Genomic DNA, 19,088 nt, shown 5'->3' with positions numbered 1-19,088 from the left:
GTTCTGATATATACAAGGCATTCATATTTGCAGAAGGAAGAAACGGTGATTTAAGCAATTATGATGAGACATACTTTCTATAAAATTTTAATAACTGTAATTCAAACATGAAACATAAAAAAGGGATGAAAACTAAATTAATGTGCAAGTATAATGGTACACAGGTATGTCAGATGTGTAAATGTGCATTTGTAGATGTGATAAGAAAAACTGTTGATTTGATGTTTGCACTGATAAGTAGTAAAAAAGAAATACAATATTTTCTTGCTGCCCTATTAAATTTTTGTATAACAATATTGTCCTCAATTATGTGATCATATGCTATTACAAGAATTCTACACTAGACATTTTTTTTCATTTGGAATCTGGCATACATAATCACATTAAACATCTTTAATAATAACACATATAGTTAGAGCTCTTGTGGTACATTCAACCTTAGAGCTGAAAATCTTGACTTGTTAATGCATAGCTATGCAATCCCAATGTTCTCTTAATATATTTACAGGGTTGTGTTTGGGCATGTCCTTTACAGATATCAGAACAAGGGGAGTGAATGAAATGGAACACCTCATCTGAAATCTCTACAATTTTGAGGAAACTTGGATCTAAATCTGGAGTTGAAATTTCAAGGTTGAATCTCTCTCTTTCTCTGTAATGGACCTGGACTACACTACACATCTAGACATGCTTGAACTTTGGGAAATTTTAGTTCCAATTTTCCCACTGTGGCACATTAAATGACATGATATAGTGGGAAATATGCACTGCTATTTGTTGTGCTATTTCCTGAATTCCAAGAAAATGAATGTCACAACCAAAGATTCATCTCAGGCAAATATTCCTGCAACACAGTCCCAGAGATAATACTGTGTGTGGTGGGGGGAAGGAGATATTTTTAAATTCTATCTAAGCTTCCTTTGTTTTTGATTATTTGGCTTCATAAAATTATTTCACCTTTTCTGCTGTCTAAATACATGCGCTGTTAAGATGGTGTTTCCTTCTACCTTTTCTTGGTAGTGGCATGCAGCTAAGCTTTGGAGGGGACAAAACTAAATGTGTTCCCTACTTTTGACATCTATGAAAACTGGATGTATTCTCTACTAAGCAACTCTTTGAAACTAGTACATACTCCCATAACCACTAACATAAACCATAGATATAAAAAGTCCCTATCTCAGTCTTGCATTTAGCCGCCATCTTAAATGGATCAATATTTAAAGAAACATTTTCAACATAAAACAAGGACTAGGCAGACTCTTGTTCTTAAGCAAATACATATTATAAGTGAGAGTCTGAAGACAAGTAGAATAAGCCATCCCTCACAATGCAAACACCTTGCACAAGGACCAGGAACACTTGATGTTGTAACAAAGCTTTGAATTAATACCAAAGACAACAGAGAAAATGAAAAAATCAGAACTCTTCCCTGTCTAAATCAATCCATAGAGCTGTCTGAGTACCTGCAGGCAAGAAGACTAGGCTATTCCCTTGGAATGATGTACCCATCCTACGCGTCTTGGAGCTGTAGGAGAGCTTGTACCTCCTGTTGAAAGAAGACAACAACCATACATAACTGTAAATATTAATGAAGGATATTGCCTCAGCAGTGCCTGGCACAGGTCGTCTGTTGTCATGAAAACCGTGTATGTGAGAAGGAAGTCATCAAGTAGGGTCTCTGTAGAGGAAGACAAAACAATCCCAAGGCACAGGAAGTTAGAGAGATGAGTTGGAGGTCATCTAATCCCGATGGCTTGTAAGGCAGTAATGGGAGCAGAAAGAAAATTAAAAAGGCCAAGAATTGTATTACTTATTTAGAAAATCTAAGCCTGAAATAATTCACAGTATGCTGTCCCCAGTGGGGTGAGTTCTTTAGTTCACAAGAATACCCATACCATACCATTTGACTTACCTGTAAATCAGAAAAGACTGAGATTTATTTTTGGCATTAAGCCCTTTTGATAATACCATACATTTTTTTTTAAAAACAGAAGAGAAAAAAATCACATAACTTCCTTGATGGATCTTTTCTGAGCTTCCAAGATTTGCAATCATGCTTGATCAACCTGATAACTCGTGTCCAAAGCACTTTGTTAAGGAGCTATGTTAAGCCATAAAGAAGACAGGGGACTATCATCAGGCTTTGGAACCTTTCTTTTGCAGTGGTACTTGTGCTGTAGGTTGATAGCAATCTTATACCATTCTCCTAAACTGGGAGGGTATATGAAATAAGATGCTGGTCTCTGACCAGTCATTAGCAAATAAATTCACATCACACATGTAACACTCCAAGATCAGCACTCTTGTAGGCAGTATCAGTGGAGCAACCTTACCAGAGGCTCAAGTAAAGCGTTTTGGGAAATTTAGTTCTCAGAAGAGGGCAATGTGGGTTTTATGTATACACTTGTGAACTGTCCATCAAGAATGATGGGGGGGGGGGAGTGGGCAGGGATGGAGACCTGTGCCCCCCCACCATCCGGGCCCCTTCCCCCCTTTCCTCCTGCTGCTCGGGGTCCAGGCCTGCTCCACTCCTCCCTGCCACGGTGGCAGGGAGAAGAGAGGACAGGGTGTAGGGGTGATGCAGGGGAAGACTGGGCCCGAGGGTGAGGAGACGCCAGGTCACCACGGTGGAGGGGGAGCAGCAGGCCTGGGCCAATCCAGCAGTGGCGGGAGGACAGGAGGAACGGGCTAGGGGCCGATGCAGGGGAGGGGGAGGGGGGAGAAGTGGGCCCGGGCCACATCGGCTGGGCCTTCTGCTCCCTCCCACACCGCTGCAGCAGGCTGGCTTCTCCCCCAACTTGGGCCCATTTCCCCACCCCGCATTGGGCCTGGGCCCATTCCTCCCCTCCTGTCACTGCCACCATGGTGCACCCACTCCTTTCCACACCCTGCATTAGGCCTGCTCCTCCCCCCCACCACTGCTACATCAGCCCTGCAGGCAGCAATCACAGAAGGGGGAAGGGGCATACTGAACCTGCTCCCCCACCCCCTGCACCACCACTGTCATCACCTCCAAGGAACAAAGGGGGGGTGAGGCCAGTTCCATCATCACCACCTGCAGGGAGCAGGGTAGCGGGGGGCCAGGACAGCAGCCCATTCTGTCCGCTCTGTTGCTGCCTCCAGCTGGTCTCACCCCACCCCCCGCTCCATCCCCTGTGTCCCCACCATCATGGCAGTGTGCTGCCACCTGACTGAACACTTGTTCGCACTCTGATTGGCTGTTTGTCAGCCAATCAGAGGGTGAATAAAGCATTATGGACAGGCAGACAGACAGATTAAAGCTTTTATAATATTAGAATGCTGCTCAGTGATCTAAAAAGTTGTTGCCTAAGTCTTAAAGCTTCAGCTCCCCAGCCTTAAAAGTATCGCTAAGTTTTACTACACTTTATTTAATAATCTTATCAAGGGGTCAATTCCTGCCCCATCACTCATTTCTTACATTCTTCCCTTTCTGCTAGTGTTTTAAGAAAGCATTGCTGGGTCATTTGCTGAGCTAATATTCCTGTCCACTGAAAATCCAGTAGAGAGGTTGTTTGGCTATTAAACTGCCTTAACATTTCATGCCTCGGTATAACACAACAGTCTACCCTTTTCCATACTTGTCATGTTAGCTTTAGACCTTTTTTGTAAAACTTTAGACCACGAAACAAAATCAAACTAGTTTGCCTCCAATTCCAATGCCCCTAAAGTTCATAAAGACTCTAGGAACACACACATCCACTATCCAAATTAAGAGAGCTCATCTCTTGTGTAAGAGTGGACAAGAAAGTCTTGTTGCTCTTCACAGTCTGAAAGGAAAATTAATATATTTTCCTTGATACGTTTTCCAACAGTGAGGGTTTCCTTTGTACCGCATTTCTCTAAGTGCTATCAAATATGCTCTTACGTTTCTAACAAAAAGACAGGGCAGCTTTACCAGGTAAGAATATGAAAGTGGATGCAAGCTAAATAAAGTATTCCAGGTTTATATATGGCATGCAGTATTTTGGCAGCCTCTTCATGAATGCTGACTTCAGTTGGAGATTCCTAGTGTAATGACTAAAGGCAAATCATCCCTTATATGGATTAAAAAAAATAAAGAACCAAGAAGCTCCATAAGACTAATTACCTCAGCATTTGTGCATGGCTGGTTTTCACTAAAGCTTCTGGAGGCTGGGGGCGGGTGAAAATAATGCCACTTACGCTTAATTTACCAGCAATTCCACTATTCCCAAGCACTTCCTAAATGTTTTGAGGGTATGACACAGTTCTAAAGATGGCCAGAAGGTTAAAACCCATATGCCAATTCCTTTCTAACAGTCCTGTATTCTGAGAGGACAGAAAAATATATATTTTAGCTGCTTTAAAAGGAGAGAGGTAACTGTTGCTGTGCAAGAGTATACCTGAGCTTTTACACTGTAACTGTTATATCTACATGGTTCTGTATCCATAAGAGATCACAGTCTTCCAAACTTTAATCCTGAATGTAGCAGGATTAAAGCTGGAGTGCTTCTGCTTCACTTGTATCACTACAGAATCATGCAGATGTGATGGTTGTATCATAACAGCTGATAACACAGGATACTGATATCCCTGCAACTGTTATGTATGTCCGTCATTACCTTTTCTTTCTATTGGTCATCATAATTTTTCATATTAAGTATCAATACCTGCCTTGGAATATTTGCAGCACATTGCAACACAAGCCGTATGATCATTTGACATAAAAATCATCCTCTTTTTCATCATAGCTATTAAAAACTGAATTTAAAACAAATTAAACAAATACTCCCTATAAAATATAGTAATTTATTCTGATGCAGTCTTTGGAAGATACTATATAATGTGAAGCTGGTTTTCTCAAACATTTATTTGGAAACTGGTGGTCATTGCTTCCAAGAGCACATTTAATTCCATACCTTACTAAACAAGATGATTATGCAGCGATCCTTATGAAATCCCAAAATGTCATTATAGCAGACTATTTCCATGGTAACTTACTGAGTACTTACACTTGTGTGCAAAACATGCATTCCCACAAAATATAAATATCATGTTGACAACTATGAAATGTTGAGGCACAATAGAAATAAGTGCTATCTAACTGAAATAAAATTTAAAATCTTATCAATGAGCTACAATAAGGCTTATGCAATGTAAGGAAGTACTGCAAAATGTATTATACCAACTTGCATTAAAACCATCCATTTGAAGATTTCACTTGGACATCTGATTGCCTACTAGGTTTTCCAGGATAAGCCACTCTATATTTTAACTATATTATATATATATATATATATATAATGGAAGAAGTATTTTGAACATTTTAAATGTATTGCTGGAAAATTACATCTCTAAATTTGATAAGATGATCCACAGTGGTCTTTAAGCTCTATACATTTTAAAGCCTATTTTATACGTCTAACCTATACACAAGTAAATAAACATATATATAAAATGACATGCTTACCATCACAAATGCACAGCACCCTTAAATTGCTACACAATACAGTATTGTGTTGGACCAGATACTCAGCTGCTGAAAACTGTCACAGCTCCATAGCTGCCTACAGCTGTGCTTGCTTGCATTCTAATTAGAACACTCCAGCATCGCCTCACAGTCGCATGCATTAAGCCCCCCTGTGTTTCAAAATTGCTGTGGGGGCGCTTTAACTAAACCTCATCCAATGAACTTTAGTTAAAGCACCCCCATGGCCATTTTGAAATGCAGGGAGTGGGGGAGTAGGCTTAACCCATGCGACAGTGAGCCATTTTAGATTGGCTGTCCAGGAACTGCTCTAGTTAAAACACTCTCCTCCCTACCTCCAAGCACGTGTATAGGCAGCCCATCAGTTTAAACAGAACTATGACAATTTACACCAGATATGGATCCACCTCTAGTATATAGCATTTATTCCTTTCTCTATGTGCACAGGAAACTCACTTATTTCCTACCCATCCAACATTTCCTCAAACAGAACTAAAAGTCACATATATTGTTGTTATTTTTAGATTAAAAAACAACTACTGAGAACAAGAAAAGTTCACAAAGTGTGACTGCATTTATGGGCTAAACCTCTCTAAATTGCCTCTCAACTTGTTTAAACATTTAAACCCTAAAGGAATATTTTGAACAAACGGCCTATCTGCTACTTGTGGTCCATTAATAGATTCACTCAGCTGTTAAATTACTTTTACAAGTAAGTAAATGAAAAGTGTGTTGATAGATTAAATAAATATTATAGGATGCTTAAGTACTGTACAATAATGTTCATACTTAAAATCTCTGTACTAACTTGCATGTACTCTCCCAAAGTATCACCATAAACTGTAACTACATGTCTTTTCAGATGCAATGTAATATGAAACAATTCCTGAAGGGTTTTATACATAATACACACACTCCAGAGTGGCCAAAAAATGAGTGTGCAGGAGAAATATATGTGAAACAACTGGGTGTGTCTACATGGGACCCTACTGCACAGCAGAATTACTGCACAGTAAGCACCTGCATGCAGACGCTTACTGAAAAGTATTTGGCCACAGGGCCGGGCTGGGAGATCCTTAGGAAGAATCCTTAGAAGGATCTCCCAACAGCAGGGGGACACTGTCCCCACTTGGGCTCCTGTGGCGGAGCCCACCTTGGCATCTCCTGGGAGCAGGGAGAAATGTCCGAGCTATCACCAGGAGACAACTAGCACCCTGGACAGCATGGCTGCTCCAGGGGCTGGATGCAAGGAGCCGGAGCAGGAGCAGGAGCAGTCTTGCTGCTAGGAGCAGCAAATCTGCTCCTCAATTCCTGCACATGATGATATATGCCCAGGAGAGTTTACTCTCAAGTAGTTTACTGAAGTGTAAGATGCTCCCAGATTATTTGCACATGTAGATGCAACAAGTGACTTTAGTGGAAAATGAAGTTAAATTACTGTAACCTTTGGACATCTAACACATAGTCCAATGCTTAGGCCTAAGCCTAGGCCTAAGATGACACATACTTATGCTAATAGTCCTCATCCTTGGAAGTAAAAAGGGAATTAATTTTTATTACTTATTTCTTTGTGACCTTTTTTGAGCTTGGGGTGTTTTTATTTAATGAGAATTATTTTATGATTGTTGTCCAAGAAACTGGGCATTAACAGGATGCTTACTAGTTGCTGCTTCGAGGATCAGAACAGAATACAAAAAAAGTCTGCAAATAAAGACGTGGATATCTAAATAATTTGCTTCGACCCTGTTCATGATACATTTGGTTCACTTTTTGCAAACACATGCTTGGTCAAGTGTACTGACATGAATCCTGACAGGAAAAAAAATGTAAATGTAACACATGCCAGTTCATAGAAACAGACCTATCTGACCAATCGCAACTAGGAAAAGCCATGTCTACACTAGGAAAATATGATATTAAACAACTTAGCAGTCAGTGAAAATAGTAACAAGCAATATTTAAAAAAAATAGCCAGCATTAACCCAAGGAACCCATTAAGCATTAGGACCAGCTATATTTTTAAGCATGAATGACCTTGTATACACTAATGATAAAGTTATATTTGAGAATACCCTCTTTAATATGTGATAGCATATTACCTATATTAGCATGATAAATGTTATGAGCCTACGCAGAATCTTAAGCAGCTTTTATTGTAAATATACTAGACATAGTGAACTGTTGTGGGAAAACAATCTCTGAATACTTTTGAACACAAATACATTTGAGCAAATAGATGTTCCAGCAGGTAACCTGACAGCACAAAATGAAGCTGTTTGTTGCATAATTTTTTGTTGCAAATTATTCATTTCCCTCTCTCAAGGACCACTTACATGAGTTTGAATGAGGAAAGGTTCAAAGTGTGTAACTGATGAAATCTGAACAGAAACCTTTTTGGCATTTCCTTGTTTAGACACTGCTGATTAAAGAAGAAAAGTCATACCAATCAAATCTTTCCTTCTGTTACAGTATATTTCACATCTCTCTAAAAGGCAAAGAAACATGGCATTGAAATATGTTCTGCAGCTTTTAACTTTCATTCTTCTATACCCAAACTTCTGAATAAATTTGTAATACATCTAACATTTTTGTGGTTTAACCATATCTAAGCTGTCACCTTTTCCTTGCTCTCACAAAACAGTTTCCCAAGATTTCCAGCAAACAGTGAAAAAAAAAGGCACACCGTTACCATACTTATTTAAATCCAAGATGATTTTTTCCCACAAACAACAAGAGGGGTCATCTTGGATTCAAGTACTAGCCTAGAGCAGCTCATGCTGCAGGGAAAGGGGGCTCACAGCTGGGGACGGGGGGGTGGGGACAGGAAGCCATGTGGTAGTGGAGGTGCTCAGTAGACTTGCATGTGAGCAGTTCAGGAGGAATGCCAGGAAGACTGTGCAGAGTGTCCTCTCCCCAGTATTTTCTTTCCTCTCCCACTGCTTACCTTCTGCTCTGGCTCCTCCAGTCCCTCCAACTAAGACCCAGCCAGGTTCATAGCTGCCAGTACTGCTTCTGCCTAGTCAGGCAGATCAGGGTTGGGCTGGGGTGGTCACCACTGCTGACTGCCCCTGAACCAGATCAGAGTGGAGCAGCAACAGAAGATAAGCAGCAAGGAGGGGTGGTTTAGAGGATGCAGGGGCAGGGAGAGGGGAGGCAGGCAGGGAGACAGGTGGCAGGATGTGGGGGCCAGCCATCAGAGGGACGGGGACACAGGACAGGCACAGGGGACAAGGAGATCGAATTATTAAATTCAAAGACATCTTGGATTTGGGTAAATACAGTGTATTAAAAAACATTCTTTAGAGAAGTAGCCCTTCTTTATATAAATGAATATTTCTTTAATTATTTGCTATTAGCATCGATTTATCATTTCTTTGCCCCTCCCCCCATCCAATTTTCCTTTTGTTTGGTTAAATGATTATTACAAAATATATTAGTAACTCCAGAAATATTTCAGTCCGCGGGCAAATTCAAGCATTTTAAAGCCTCCTTAAGACCTGCCACAGGAACAGTGTGAGTTCAGATGGGTTATGTTCTTGCTCCTCCATGGTAGAAACCATTGGCAATAATTTCACTGCACTAAATGTGCATGCCAACTAAAGCTCTCAGTCACTTGTTCAGGGTTTAATATGACTATAAAACCAGTCATTGCTTTTCTTGGTACTAATCAGTTTAAACTAATTCCAGTTGAGAGCACAGTCCCATATGCTGTTCTAAGGTATATGATTCAGAGGTGGGCAAAACGGTCCAGAACATATTCCATCTCTACAAAAGGGGAGAAGCCACCTCCTCAGAGTTTTTTTGCTCCCTTCTGCAATATAGAAGTTTCTCCACAAGAGAAACAGGACCAGAGCTTCAGGGGAACTAGGCAGTGCCTTGAAAAAGCAGCTGAATATGAGATGCTCTATGGAGCATGGATTTCCCAGTGGAAATTTGTGCCAGGTAATTGCTAACGCAACCTCTGAGAGAGGTTAACATTTTATAATGTGCATACATGGGGGACAGAGCCAACAGAAATCAGCTCTCCCCACTCTGGCTGGGAAGGGCTGACTCCACAAGTCTAACTGCAAGAAGTTGAAGGCACATATTTTATGCTCCTATATTTTTCAACAACAGGAGGATAGGATGTGATCTATACAGAGTTTGCTTACCTCATTTCTCAACAGTTCATTTCTATCTCTTCTCTAGGTGTGGTATCAATTACTAACCCATGAAATAAAAATGGATGAACAGTAATGTAGCACGAAATCTTCCAGACCACACAATTAGCAACTTGAGACTGCTAATTCATTCCTGTCTCTGAGGCTTAATAACTATTTCTGTTGTTGAACTCAAATGTCTCTTCCTATTACTAGAACCAATGGAGCACTCTTCCCTTGATAATATAAAGTCCTCCATCTAAAACATGAGGAGAAACTTAAAACAAAAGGATGATTCCCCAGTTAAATGTTTACCATTCATTCTAACAGTTGCCAGCATCTTTCCATTAAATTGAACTACTTTAAAGATACTATTTGAAAAATATGAAAACAGCAAAATTATTAGTGGACCATCACATATTAGGTAAAAAAAGATGGAAATGATTGAGAAATACCCATACATACATACATGCATGCATCAATCTAAACAAAACTATTGCTAGTGACAACAATAATATGCAAAAGTGGGTTTTACTGCAAAATACAATAGTATTAACCTCAACCAGGGGTGGTTTGAAAACTAATTACATTTGTCCTGGTACATTGATCATTTTACTCATGGAATGACTTGCTCTGCTGCTTTTCAGTAGCTTTTTCTTCCCTCACAATTACATGCGACTCGGAAGCTGAGGATAACTTCAGTACCATTCAGAATTCAATAAAAGAAGCATTTAATTATCACAACAGTGACCAGATTTACTCAGCATAAACATTATGTTTTCAATTCAGATCACATATATGCTTATAAGACATGGCTCTTCCAAAACCAGCAGCTTCTAACACGAAGAGAACAGCTACAAATGATATAGGGCATGTCTATCCTACTTCTGTGCTGAGCCTGGGGTAGCCTGGTAGGATATGCTTCTCCCCACTTGCTCCAGGTCCAAGACTCAGAAAACAGAGCTGCTTTAAAGAGTTTCTGAACACAGTTATTTTCAGGGCCTTTGTCTTCAGTGTGGTTACTGGCACATATTCCAGGTGTCTCTGAAGTGCAGGCAGTGAAAGACGGAGGCTAATGGGGCTTAGCCCTCCCAAACACTGATCCACTGCTCCAGTGCCACCACCTTGCCCTGCTGCTGCAGCACCGTGCCCAGTGCACCTGTCATGCACTGGCCCTGCAATGGCCTGGTGGGAGGGAGGGGCGACTCTGCACCTGCCCCCCCAGAATAATATTTTCTCCCACCACTGCTGCTCTGAAGTAGTGACACCGCCTGAATTTTGCATAGGAGGGAGCAGGCAGGGAGTGCTTCTTGGTAGTGCCCAGCACAGAGGCAGTGTAATCAAGTTCTATTTGTTTTTGAACAGCAACAGACAAACCACCTCAGTTCTAAAAGTTGCTGGAAGAAAGAAAACACAAGCGCTTTTTTGGCATTGGTATGTCAGCAGGGTTGTGTGGGTACAAAGGAGGCATTGTCACTGCCTTTTATAGTGCAATGACACCAAACAGATAATGCCTCTTTGAGACAGACAGCTTTAATTGTAGAAACTTTGTTCAGTTCTTTTAAAAGCATCTTGTTTGTTTTGCAAAATAAAAAAACACCAAATACTGGGTATTGCTATATGGATAACACTTGGAGGCAACAGAAAGGCCAACTGCAATTTCCACCTAGTCAACACTGCAGACCTAGCTTGCTTTCTTGATTTGGGGCCGACAAACTATGACCACAAATAGCTGTGGCCAACTGCTATGAAGTTGCCAAGACCCTTCTTTTTTTTCTTTTCAGCATCCCACATATTTGAGAGCAAGAACTGGAACATAATTTACAGTGCAATATAAAGAGAACTATAAAATCTGCTAGTTACCTCTCAGCTCTCTGAGATAATCTGCAAAGGTGTCCTCTGCACCAGCAGTGCCCTTTGGTTTCTGCAGCTCTAGATTCCCACCCCAACCAGTTCTCCAGGGAGGAACAAGGGCACAACTTGGCTCAAAATAGTTATAAACTTTAATCAGCTTTGACAACTAAACAATAACAGTTTTAAAATTTATAGCAGTTTTATGGCTCTCCCTCTCAATAATTAACTGAAACTAAGCCAATCTTTCCCTTCTTAAACCACTCTAAACCTTGCTGAAATACAGTAGTTGCTAATGTGTTGGAGTGGTGTTGTAGCCATGATGGTCCAGGAAATATGCATGAGGGAAGGATTTTTGTGGGCTATATCTTTTATTGGACCAACTGCACAGCTGGGACAGACTTCAGATAAAGCTCTGAGCAGATTCAAAGCTTGTCTAAGTCCATCCCAACAAGCTTTGGATGCAGCGCATTCTTTTTCAGGTCATTCTTGCTGTGCCTGGCTTTTCCTCAGACCTGAAGAAGAATGCTTTGCATTGTAAAGTTTGTCAGACTCATATGCAGAATTCAGGTGATGTTGGTAATTTAGAGAGGCCTAGAATATGCACCAGTAGCCACAATGAAGACAGAGAGCCTGAGAACAGCTCTGGCCATTGTGCTCAGAAGCTTTCCTAAGTCTATCCCGGTCATACAGCTAGGCCAATAAAATACACCGCCCACCAAAACCCCTACCTCTTGCAATAGTTACTGATGCTTCCTAGTGGTTGTGATGATAATTTAGGGATAAGAATAGACTTCTTATTATTGATATTATTATCATATTCATAATGGGTTTTCAGAAGGATTCATTAAAAGACTGTTTGATGTAACTTGTAATAAAATCTTTTTGCAATCAACATTTTAAAATATCATTTACAATTATAAACAGGAGAAAGTGGCTGCCAAAAAGATGTGCATCAAGATTATGCTAAATAAGTCATCAACTCTTACACTGCAGCAGTGAGTATAATGACCTCCCTGGCGTGAGCCTCAGTTCTTTTTCATAATATCTGAAAGTACATAGCAATTTTTCACAATTTATTCTATATCAGTCTTTTTTCTTTTTCTTAGCTTTTTTCTTTTTCTTAGCGTTTGTTCCGTTCTATTCATATGCATGTATTTTTTAATCTTGATTGTTTTTTCATTTTTGTATAGGCTTAATTTTAATTCTAAGAAGCCATTTGAATGCTAAACCATAATTTCCATTAATAAATAAAAAACCTCTACACCTTTATTTGAAGATTGTCTGTTACATTGTTAGGATTTTTTCATAATGAAATTCCTAAACTGCAAAGTACAAAACCTCATCTTATCAGTTTTCTTTGAAAGCTCAGCACCATTCTGAATCAAATCTATTCCATGGTACACTATACAATTCCATTGTAAACAATTATGCAAGAATTAGAAAAAGACTTAAGGTTTTATTTAGTCTTAACTCCATACAAAGTTGGATTATAAGAATATTTAGATAAAGCACTGGAATGCAAGCAGTCTTTCCAATTTATGCAAAAGAGATTATTAGCTTCCTGTTTAGAGACTCCAAGCAAGTGCAGGGGGCCAGAACTAGGCAGAGAATGAATCAGAAGGGGAGCTTGCCCAAGTGAGTTAGCTGTATCAGTTTGCAACCGTGAAATATTTTTTCCTCCAATGCTCAAGAAAAAGTAAAACTGCTTTTCCACAAATTAATGTGCTTGATTCTGTAATCTTTACACACCCCTCCTGATTTTGTAACCTTTACTCACATGAGAAGTAACATGTATTCATTAATTAATAATAGTTACCATAAATTGAGCTGTAGATGCAAATTCAAAAGTTGGGCTTTTAAATGATTTGTATCTTATCTTTCCAATCCTAGATAATCTAGAAATGTTATCAATTTCTCCCACTCCCTAAAAATTGATCTTACATTTACAGCCAAATACTAAGATCTTCATCCTGCAATGGACATATCTAGAGCATAACTCACTTGCTAATACCTTAAAATGTTCAGCAGCTCCATCAGAAGAAAGTATGGACGCCACTTCTAAAGCCGCAGTATCAAAGGCATTATTAACACAATGAATTGCATAAGAGTTTGTCTAACTTAAAATAAAACAGTTGGTCCTTGAGCTCTTGGGAACTGTGAAGGCTTTATTTATTCATAAAACATGTCCCCTGAACCAATTTCAGGCACATGTAGGGAAAAATATAATTGCCCATAGGCGTTACAACAAGTGCCTCTATTTGCTGCAACAGCAAACCTGAATTCAGATTCCGAGTACCTCTACACTTGGCTTTCCCATGCAAGCTCGGAAGGAACCAGGACGGGGACCATAGCCAGTGTCATGATACAATACAAAGAAGATACAATAAGAACAGGTTATTTACGTTCCCAGCTCTCTGCCCACAACTCTGAATCTCACTGTGGCCTCTCCTGCCAAGGGCCTATTTAGCAGCATCTCCAAGATAGTTTAGAAATTCCAAAAGCAGAGTAAATAGCTTCCACTCTGTATTTCAACTGTCCATGAAGGGTTACATAGGAACACAGAACAGGCACATTAGATCAGGCCCTGGACAGATAATTGATCTTTCCCAGTGGGCAATTATTTGGGCCCGAAGGCCACATAGGGAGTCTTGACGACTTGTCACAGGCTGGGTCAGCACCCTTCCCCTGGCCCAGCCCCAACAACTCACCAAAATTCCCTATGTAGGATGGGGCCATGAGTGGGCGGGGAGCAGTTTTCAGGAGTCAGATGGGCGGGTGAGGCTGAGATTGTGGGGTGGGGATGTGGGCAGCCCCTGACCTGTAGGGGACTGTGTGTGTGTGGGGGTGGGGGGGCATGAATATGCATGCATGTGAGTTGTGGGTGCTGTCTGGGCACTAGGTCCCAGAAGCTGGTCAGGGAGGAAGGAAGGAACAGGGGATATGTGCAGCAGAGCAAATGCTAATTCTCAGACAGTTTCTCTTTTAAGGCTGGCCTTTCTTAGTTAATCACTACCATACTAAAACCAAGCTTGACTCTAACATAAAGACGCATCAAAATTATACTTTGATATATATATATCATTATATTTGACATACATCAAATACTATAACACATACAGATATGAGAACAATAAATCTGAATACAGATTCACACTAACTACAGTTATAAACTAAACACCACAAGAATAAAAAACCTAATTTGGAGCTCTAAATTGGGATGCATGCATGTCACACAATGAAGCCCCAGAAGTAACTTTGTCTTGCAATGAATCTAGGATAGCAGTATGTTAAAGAAACATGCAGTCCTTCACTGCCACTCTTACTAAACTCTGAGCTTCACATTACATAGTCCTGCTTAGATTTTGAATGAAAAAAGTATTTTTTTTTTTTATCAGTTTTGAATGTGTTACCTTCCTGTTTCATCAAATATGCATTTGCTCTAATATTATGAGACAGAAAGAACAGAGGTTCACAATCTACCTTCTCCCTACCTTTCATTATTATACAAGCTTTTATCATGTCCTCTTTTATTTGATTCATTTCAAAGGTAAACAAGCCCAATCTTTTCCAGTCTTTCTTCATCTAAGTTTTTCTGGGCATGTGTCACTCTTCTCTGGACCCTCTCTCACTCTACAATATCCCTTCCAAACAAGGTGACAAGTACTGCATGCAATATTCTAGACGGAGGCACATCACTGATTTATATAAGAACATTACATTTCCTATATTATTCTTCACCTTGTTTCTTATTTATCCTAACATCTTGTTATATCTTTTTTGCATCAAACATGTAAACTATCAGCAAATGTGTAAAGGCACAGGGGTAAAGTCATATAAACCCTATTACTTACTGAGGAATTAGATTGCAGAGAGGAAATACCTGCTAACATATACATATATTTAGCTCCAGATTTTAAAAGTGTGTGTGCATCTATGTATCATACACATGCATGTATATATGCACATGTACACTTACATATATAATATACTACCTTTCTATGATCAGGTGACCGTCACCTGGACAAGAAAAAAGCAGTTGACATCATATACCTCAACTTACAGAAAGCCTTTGACCTGGTATCCCATGAGGTACTGATCAGAAAACTGGAAGATATTGGGCTGAACTGTGGTACCGTCAAGTGGGTGCAAAACTGGTTGCAGAGCAGGATGCAGAGTCCAAATGAATGTACTGGTGTCATCCTGGTGAGATGTGGGCAGTGGCATACCCCAGGAGTCGGTACTTGGCCCAATGCTGTTCAACATCTTCATCAACCTGGATGAAGGGGTGAAAAGCCCATTGGCCAAGTTCACAAACAACACCAAGATACGGGGTTGTGCAGACACACCTGCAGATAGGCTGCAGAAACAAGTAGACCTAGACAGGCTGGCATGTTGAGCAGAACAGAACCAGATGAGGATCAATGCAGAGAAATGCAGTGCTGCATCTGGGAAGGAAGAACCCCCAGCACACCTACAGGCTGGGCAACGCTAACCTGACCAGCACTACAAATGAAAGGGATCCGGGGGTAACAATAGACCCCAGTGTGAATATGAGCCAGCAATGCGACGCAGTAACCACTAGGGCCAATAAAATTCTGGCATGCATCAATCTATGCATCTCTAGTAAAACCAAAGAAGCGATTCTCCTGCTTTACTCAGCATTGGTGTGGCCACAGCTGCATCCAGTTCTGGGTGCCACAGTTCAACAAGGATGTGCTAAAACTAGAGAGGGTCCAGAGAAGGGCCACCCGTATGATGAGAGACTTGCATGGCAAGCCATATGAGGAGAGGCTGAGGAATCTCAGACTCTTCAGCCTAAAGAAAAGAAGGCTGAGAGGGGACCTGCTTGCAGCTTACTGCTTACATCAGTGGCTTGGTGAACAAGTGTTCACCAGGGTACCTTGGGGTAAAACTAGAAACAATGGCCACAAACTCCTGGAAGATAGTTTCAGGCTGAACATTAGGAAAAACTTCTTCACAACTAGGGTGTCCAGACTATGGAACAAGCTCCCCACAGAGGTGGTACAATTATCTACCCTAGAGGTCTTCAAGAAAAGACTGGACAGTCACCTGGCTGTGGTCACCTGACCCCAGATGTCTTTCCTGCTCATGCAGCCGGCTGAACCCAATGATCCTTTGGGGTCCCTTCCAGCCCTATGATTCTATGATTACACATAAATATACAATATATATAATATACTATATATTATATATACTATACACATATATCAATGTATATGATACACAGATGCACACACACTTTTGACATCTAGAGCCAAATTCTATTTTTGGGCACACAGTATCAGCGTGACTAACATTCTGGTCTTCTCCAGCTGCAGATATGAATATAGAAACTGTTTTACATGAACTCCAGGGACCAAATTCTATTCTCACCTATACCTTGTGAATTCAGAGCGACTCCAAAATGCCTTTGGGCTGCACCATCGTTCCCCCTTTTAAAGAGTTGCTTTGTTTTGAAAAAAACATATTTTATATAACGTGCAAATGTTCTAAAATGCTTTTGAGTTGCGCTATTTTCCCTGTAAATCTCATGATGGGTTAAACACTAAGTAAACCTAAGATTATAGGAACCTGGTTTACTGAATCCTGAAAAATGCAAAAATTTACAGACAAATTGTAAAATGTTGAAAGGAAACTGTCATTCATTTCTAAGTCCCCATGGCTTTTATTTTTGATGAATAAGCCCTTTTTAACATGATGAGTACAGGTGACCTCCTAACAGCTTCATGAATTTAATGTTGGCAGTGACAGTCCCTCACAGATGAGGATGATCAGTCCCATGGGTCGAGTAAAAGGCAGTTGGATCCAATGGGAGAAGCCTCCATATGACTTGTTTTATGTGAGGAAGCCATTGTGCATTGACAACAATACAGATCTCGGCAGAAGAGACACCTGTGTCCAGTGGCAAAGAGATCCAAGATGACTGGGGTAGTCTTCCAGTGCAGCCTTCCTCTGCCTTTGCAGAAGTTGAGAAGTATGCCTTCTTTATCTGCCTGGTCCACCATTTAGGCCTGTATGTTACATTGGACTGCTCTTCGTTTGAAACCTTACCCTTGACCTTATCATCCTGGGTGACCCTACCAGAGTACAAGACTCCTGATTGTGTTGCTTTTAGGGTTCATCCGTACAAGCAAGCCTCTCCACCCTGTCAAGGTGGCAGTCCATGGAGAGGATGAAATTAACACCCCAATAAGCACAAGCTAGAGTTCCAAATGAAAAAAGGATTAAGTAGTGACTTCAGAAGTTATCCGTATAAAAGCCTAACTTGCAGATTAGCCACTTCGCTGTCACATTTTACAGGTCCTTATACAAGCCATTGCGCATTGACAACCATACAGATCTTGGCAAAGGAGAAACCTGTGTCCAGTGCCAAAGAGATCCAAGATGACTGGGGTAGTCTTCCACTGCCCCAGGAAAGGCAATGGCAGTTTCTCCTGTGCAGGACTGCAGGGTTGGCTCAATCATGTTAGTACTGTATATCGTATATCTTTTAGCTTCAAGGTCTGAATTAGAAAGTTTTTAAAGAAGAAATTCTCATAAGAGACATTAGAAAGATTATTGCTATTCAGGCTCATTTTAAACTTGTTTTCCTCTCAATCGCAGAAAAGCAGACGCATGAGATATGTTTACAACTGGGAAAACAGGAAGATAAGATTCTTGTGCTCCACTGAAGAGGATGCTGATTACTTACTGTTCTACAGGGAATAATCATTTTTTGCTATTTTAAATATTCACTTACAGAGTTGAAAATAAAATAGATTAGGGCTGTAAAGCATTTAAATTTGTTTTAGACTCTGTGTTAAAGCTTAATATATTTTTTGTCACCTCTCTCACTTTTCCATAAAATGACAAAAATTATAATCATGCCTTAAGGCAGAAGCTGTCAGACAGAGCGACTGTACATGTTTTGGTTCAGAAAATATCATACAACACTCTGAAACCTTTCAGCAATGCAAATGCATGTCCAGCAAGTTGTACCTAGTAGTCAGAAAACTGGTAATCTGCAGAAATGGTAAAACAATTTGAAGGCAGCTCTCTTTCAAGACAAAAGCTTTTGAATAATCTGTAATTCCATAGTAATTTATTACAATCCTCAATTTGACGCTTATGTGAGTGGCAAATCTAACTACCATCGTTAACATCTGCTCTGGCATAATGCTAAGCGTGTTCTATAAGGGACTAAGAATTCTTAACTTCCCACCGAATTCTGCAGAAGCTGATAGCACTAGGCATCTTGAAGGATCGGATCTTAAACTGAAATCAATCAGTCTAAAAATGCTACGCCAGCAAGAACATGGCAGGAAGCAAAAAGTTAGAACTATTTTGAGAAAAAACAGATCAGTGGAGAAAGAACATCAGTATATAATCTATTGATAATATATTGAAACAATTCCAGTAGCTATGCCACCCAACCACTGAACTGAAAATCGACTGCACAAAGAAACAGAGAGTAAGTCATTAATTTCTGGCAATGGTTTAGAAAAAATATCAAGTCATGATGTTTAACCTGTGCTACCAAAATTGTTATTAGGATACAGAAATCATAAATGGAAATAACTTATAAGGTCATCTTCAAATATTTTCTGGCAGTTCTTAAAAGTCTGTGG

At 40.2% G+C, this 19,088-nt stretch overlaps 1 protein-coding gene across 1 annotated transcript in view; it reads right to left on the bottom strand.

Annotated features, from left to right (window-relative positions):
* RAPGEF5 (Rap guanine nucleotide exchange factor 5) overlaps positions 1–19,088 on the bottom strand; it is a 262,022-nt gene that overhangs the window by 48,843 nt on the left and 194,091 nt on the right. The window contains exon 12 of the mRNA XM_090046785.1: positions 1,600–1,678. Coding sequence (XP_089902911.1) covers positions 1,600–1,678 — 79 coding nt within the window. The remainder of the gene's footprint in view (positions 1–1,599; positions 1,679–19,088) is intronic.

This window comes from Crocodylus siamensis, chromosome 5 (assembly GCF_052110815.1).
Source record: "Crocodylus siamensis isolate JL-2025a chromosome 5, ASM5211081v1, whole genome shotgun sequence".
NCBI classification, from domain to species: domain Eukaryota; kingdom Metazoa; phylum Chordata; order Crocodylia; family Crocodylidae; genus Crocodylus; species Crocodylus siamensis.
The sequence above is the reverse complement of the archived record's forward strand: the minus strand, read 5'-3'. Positions and strand labels throughout refer to the sequence as shown.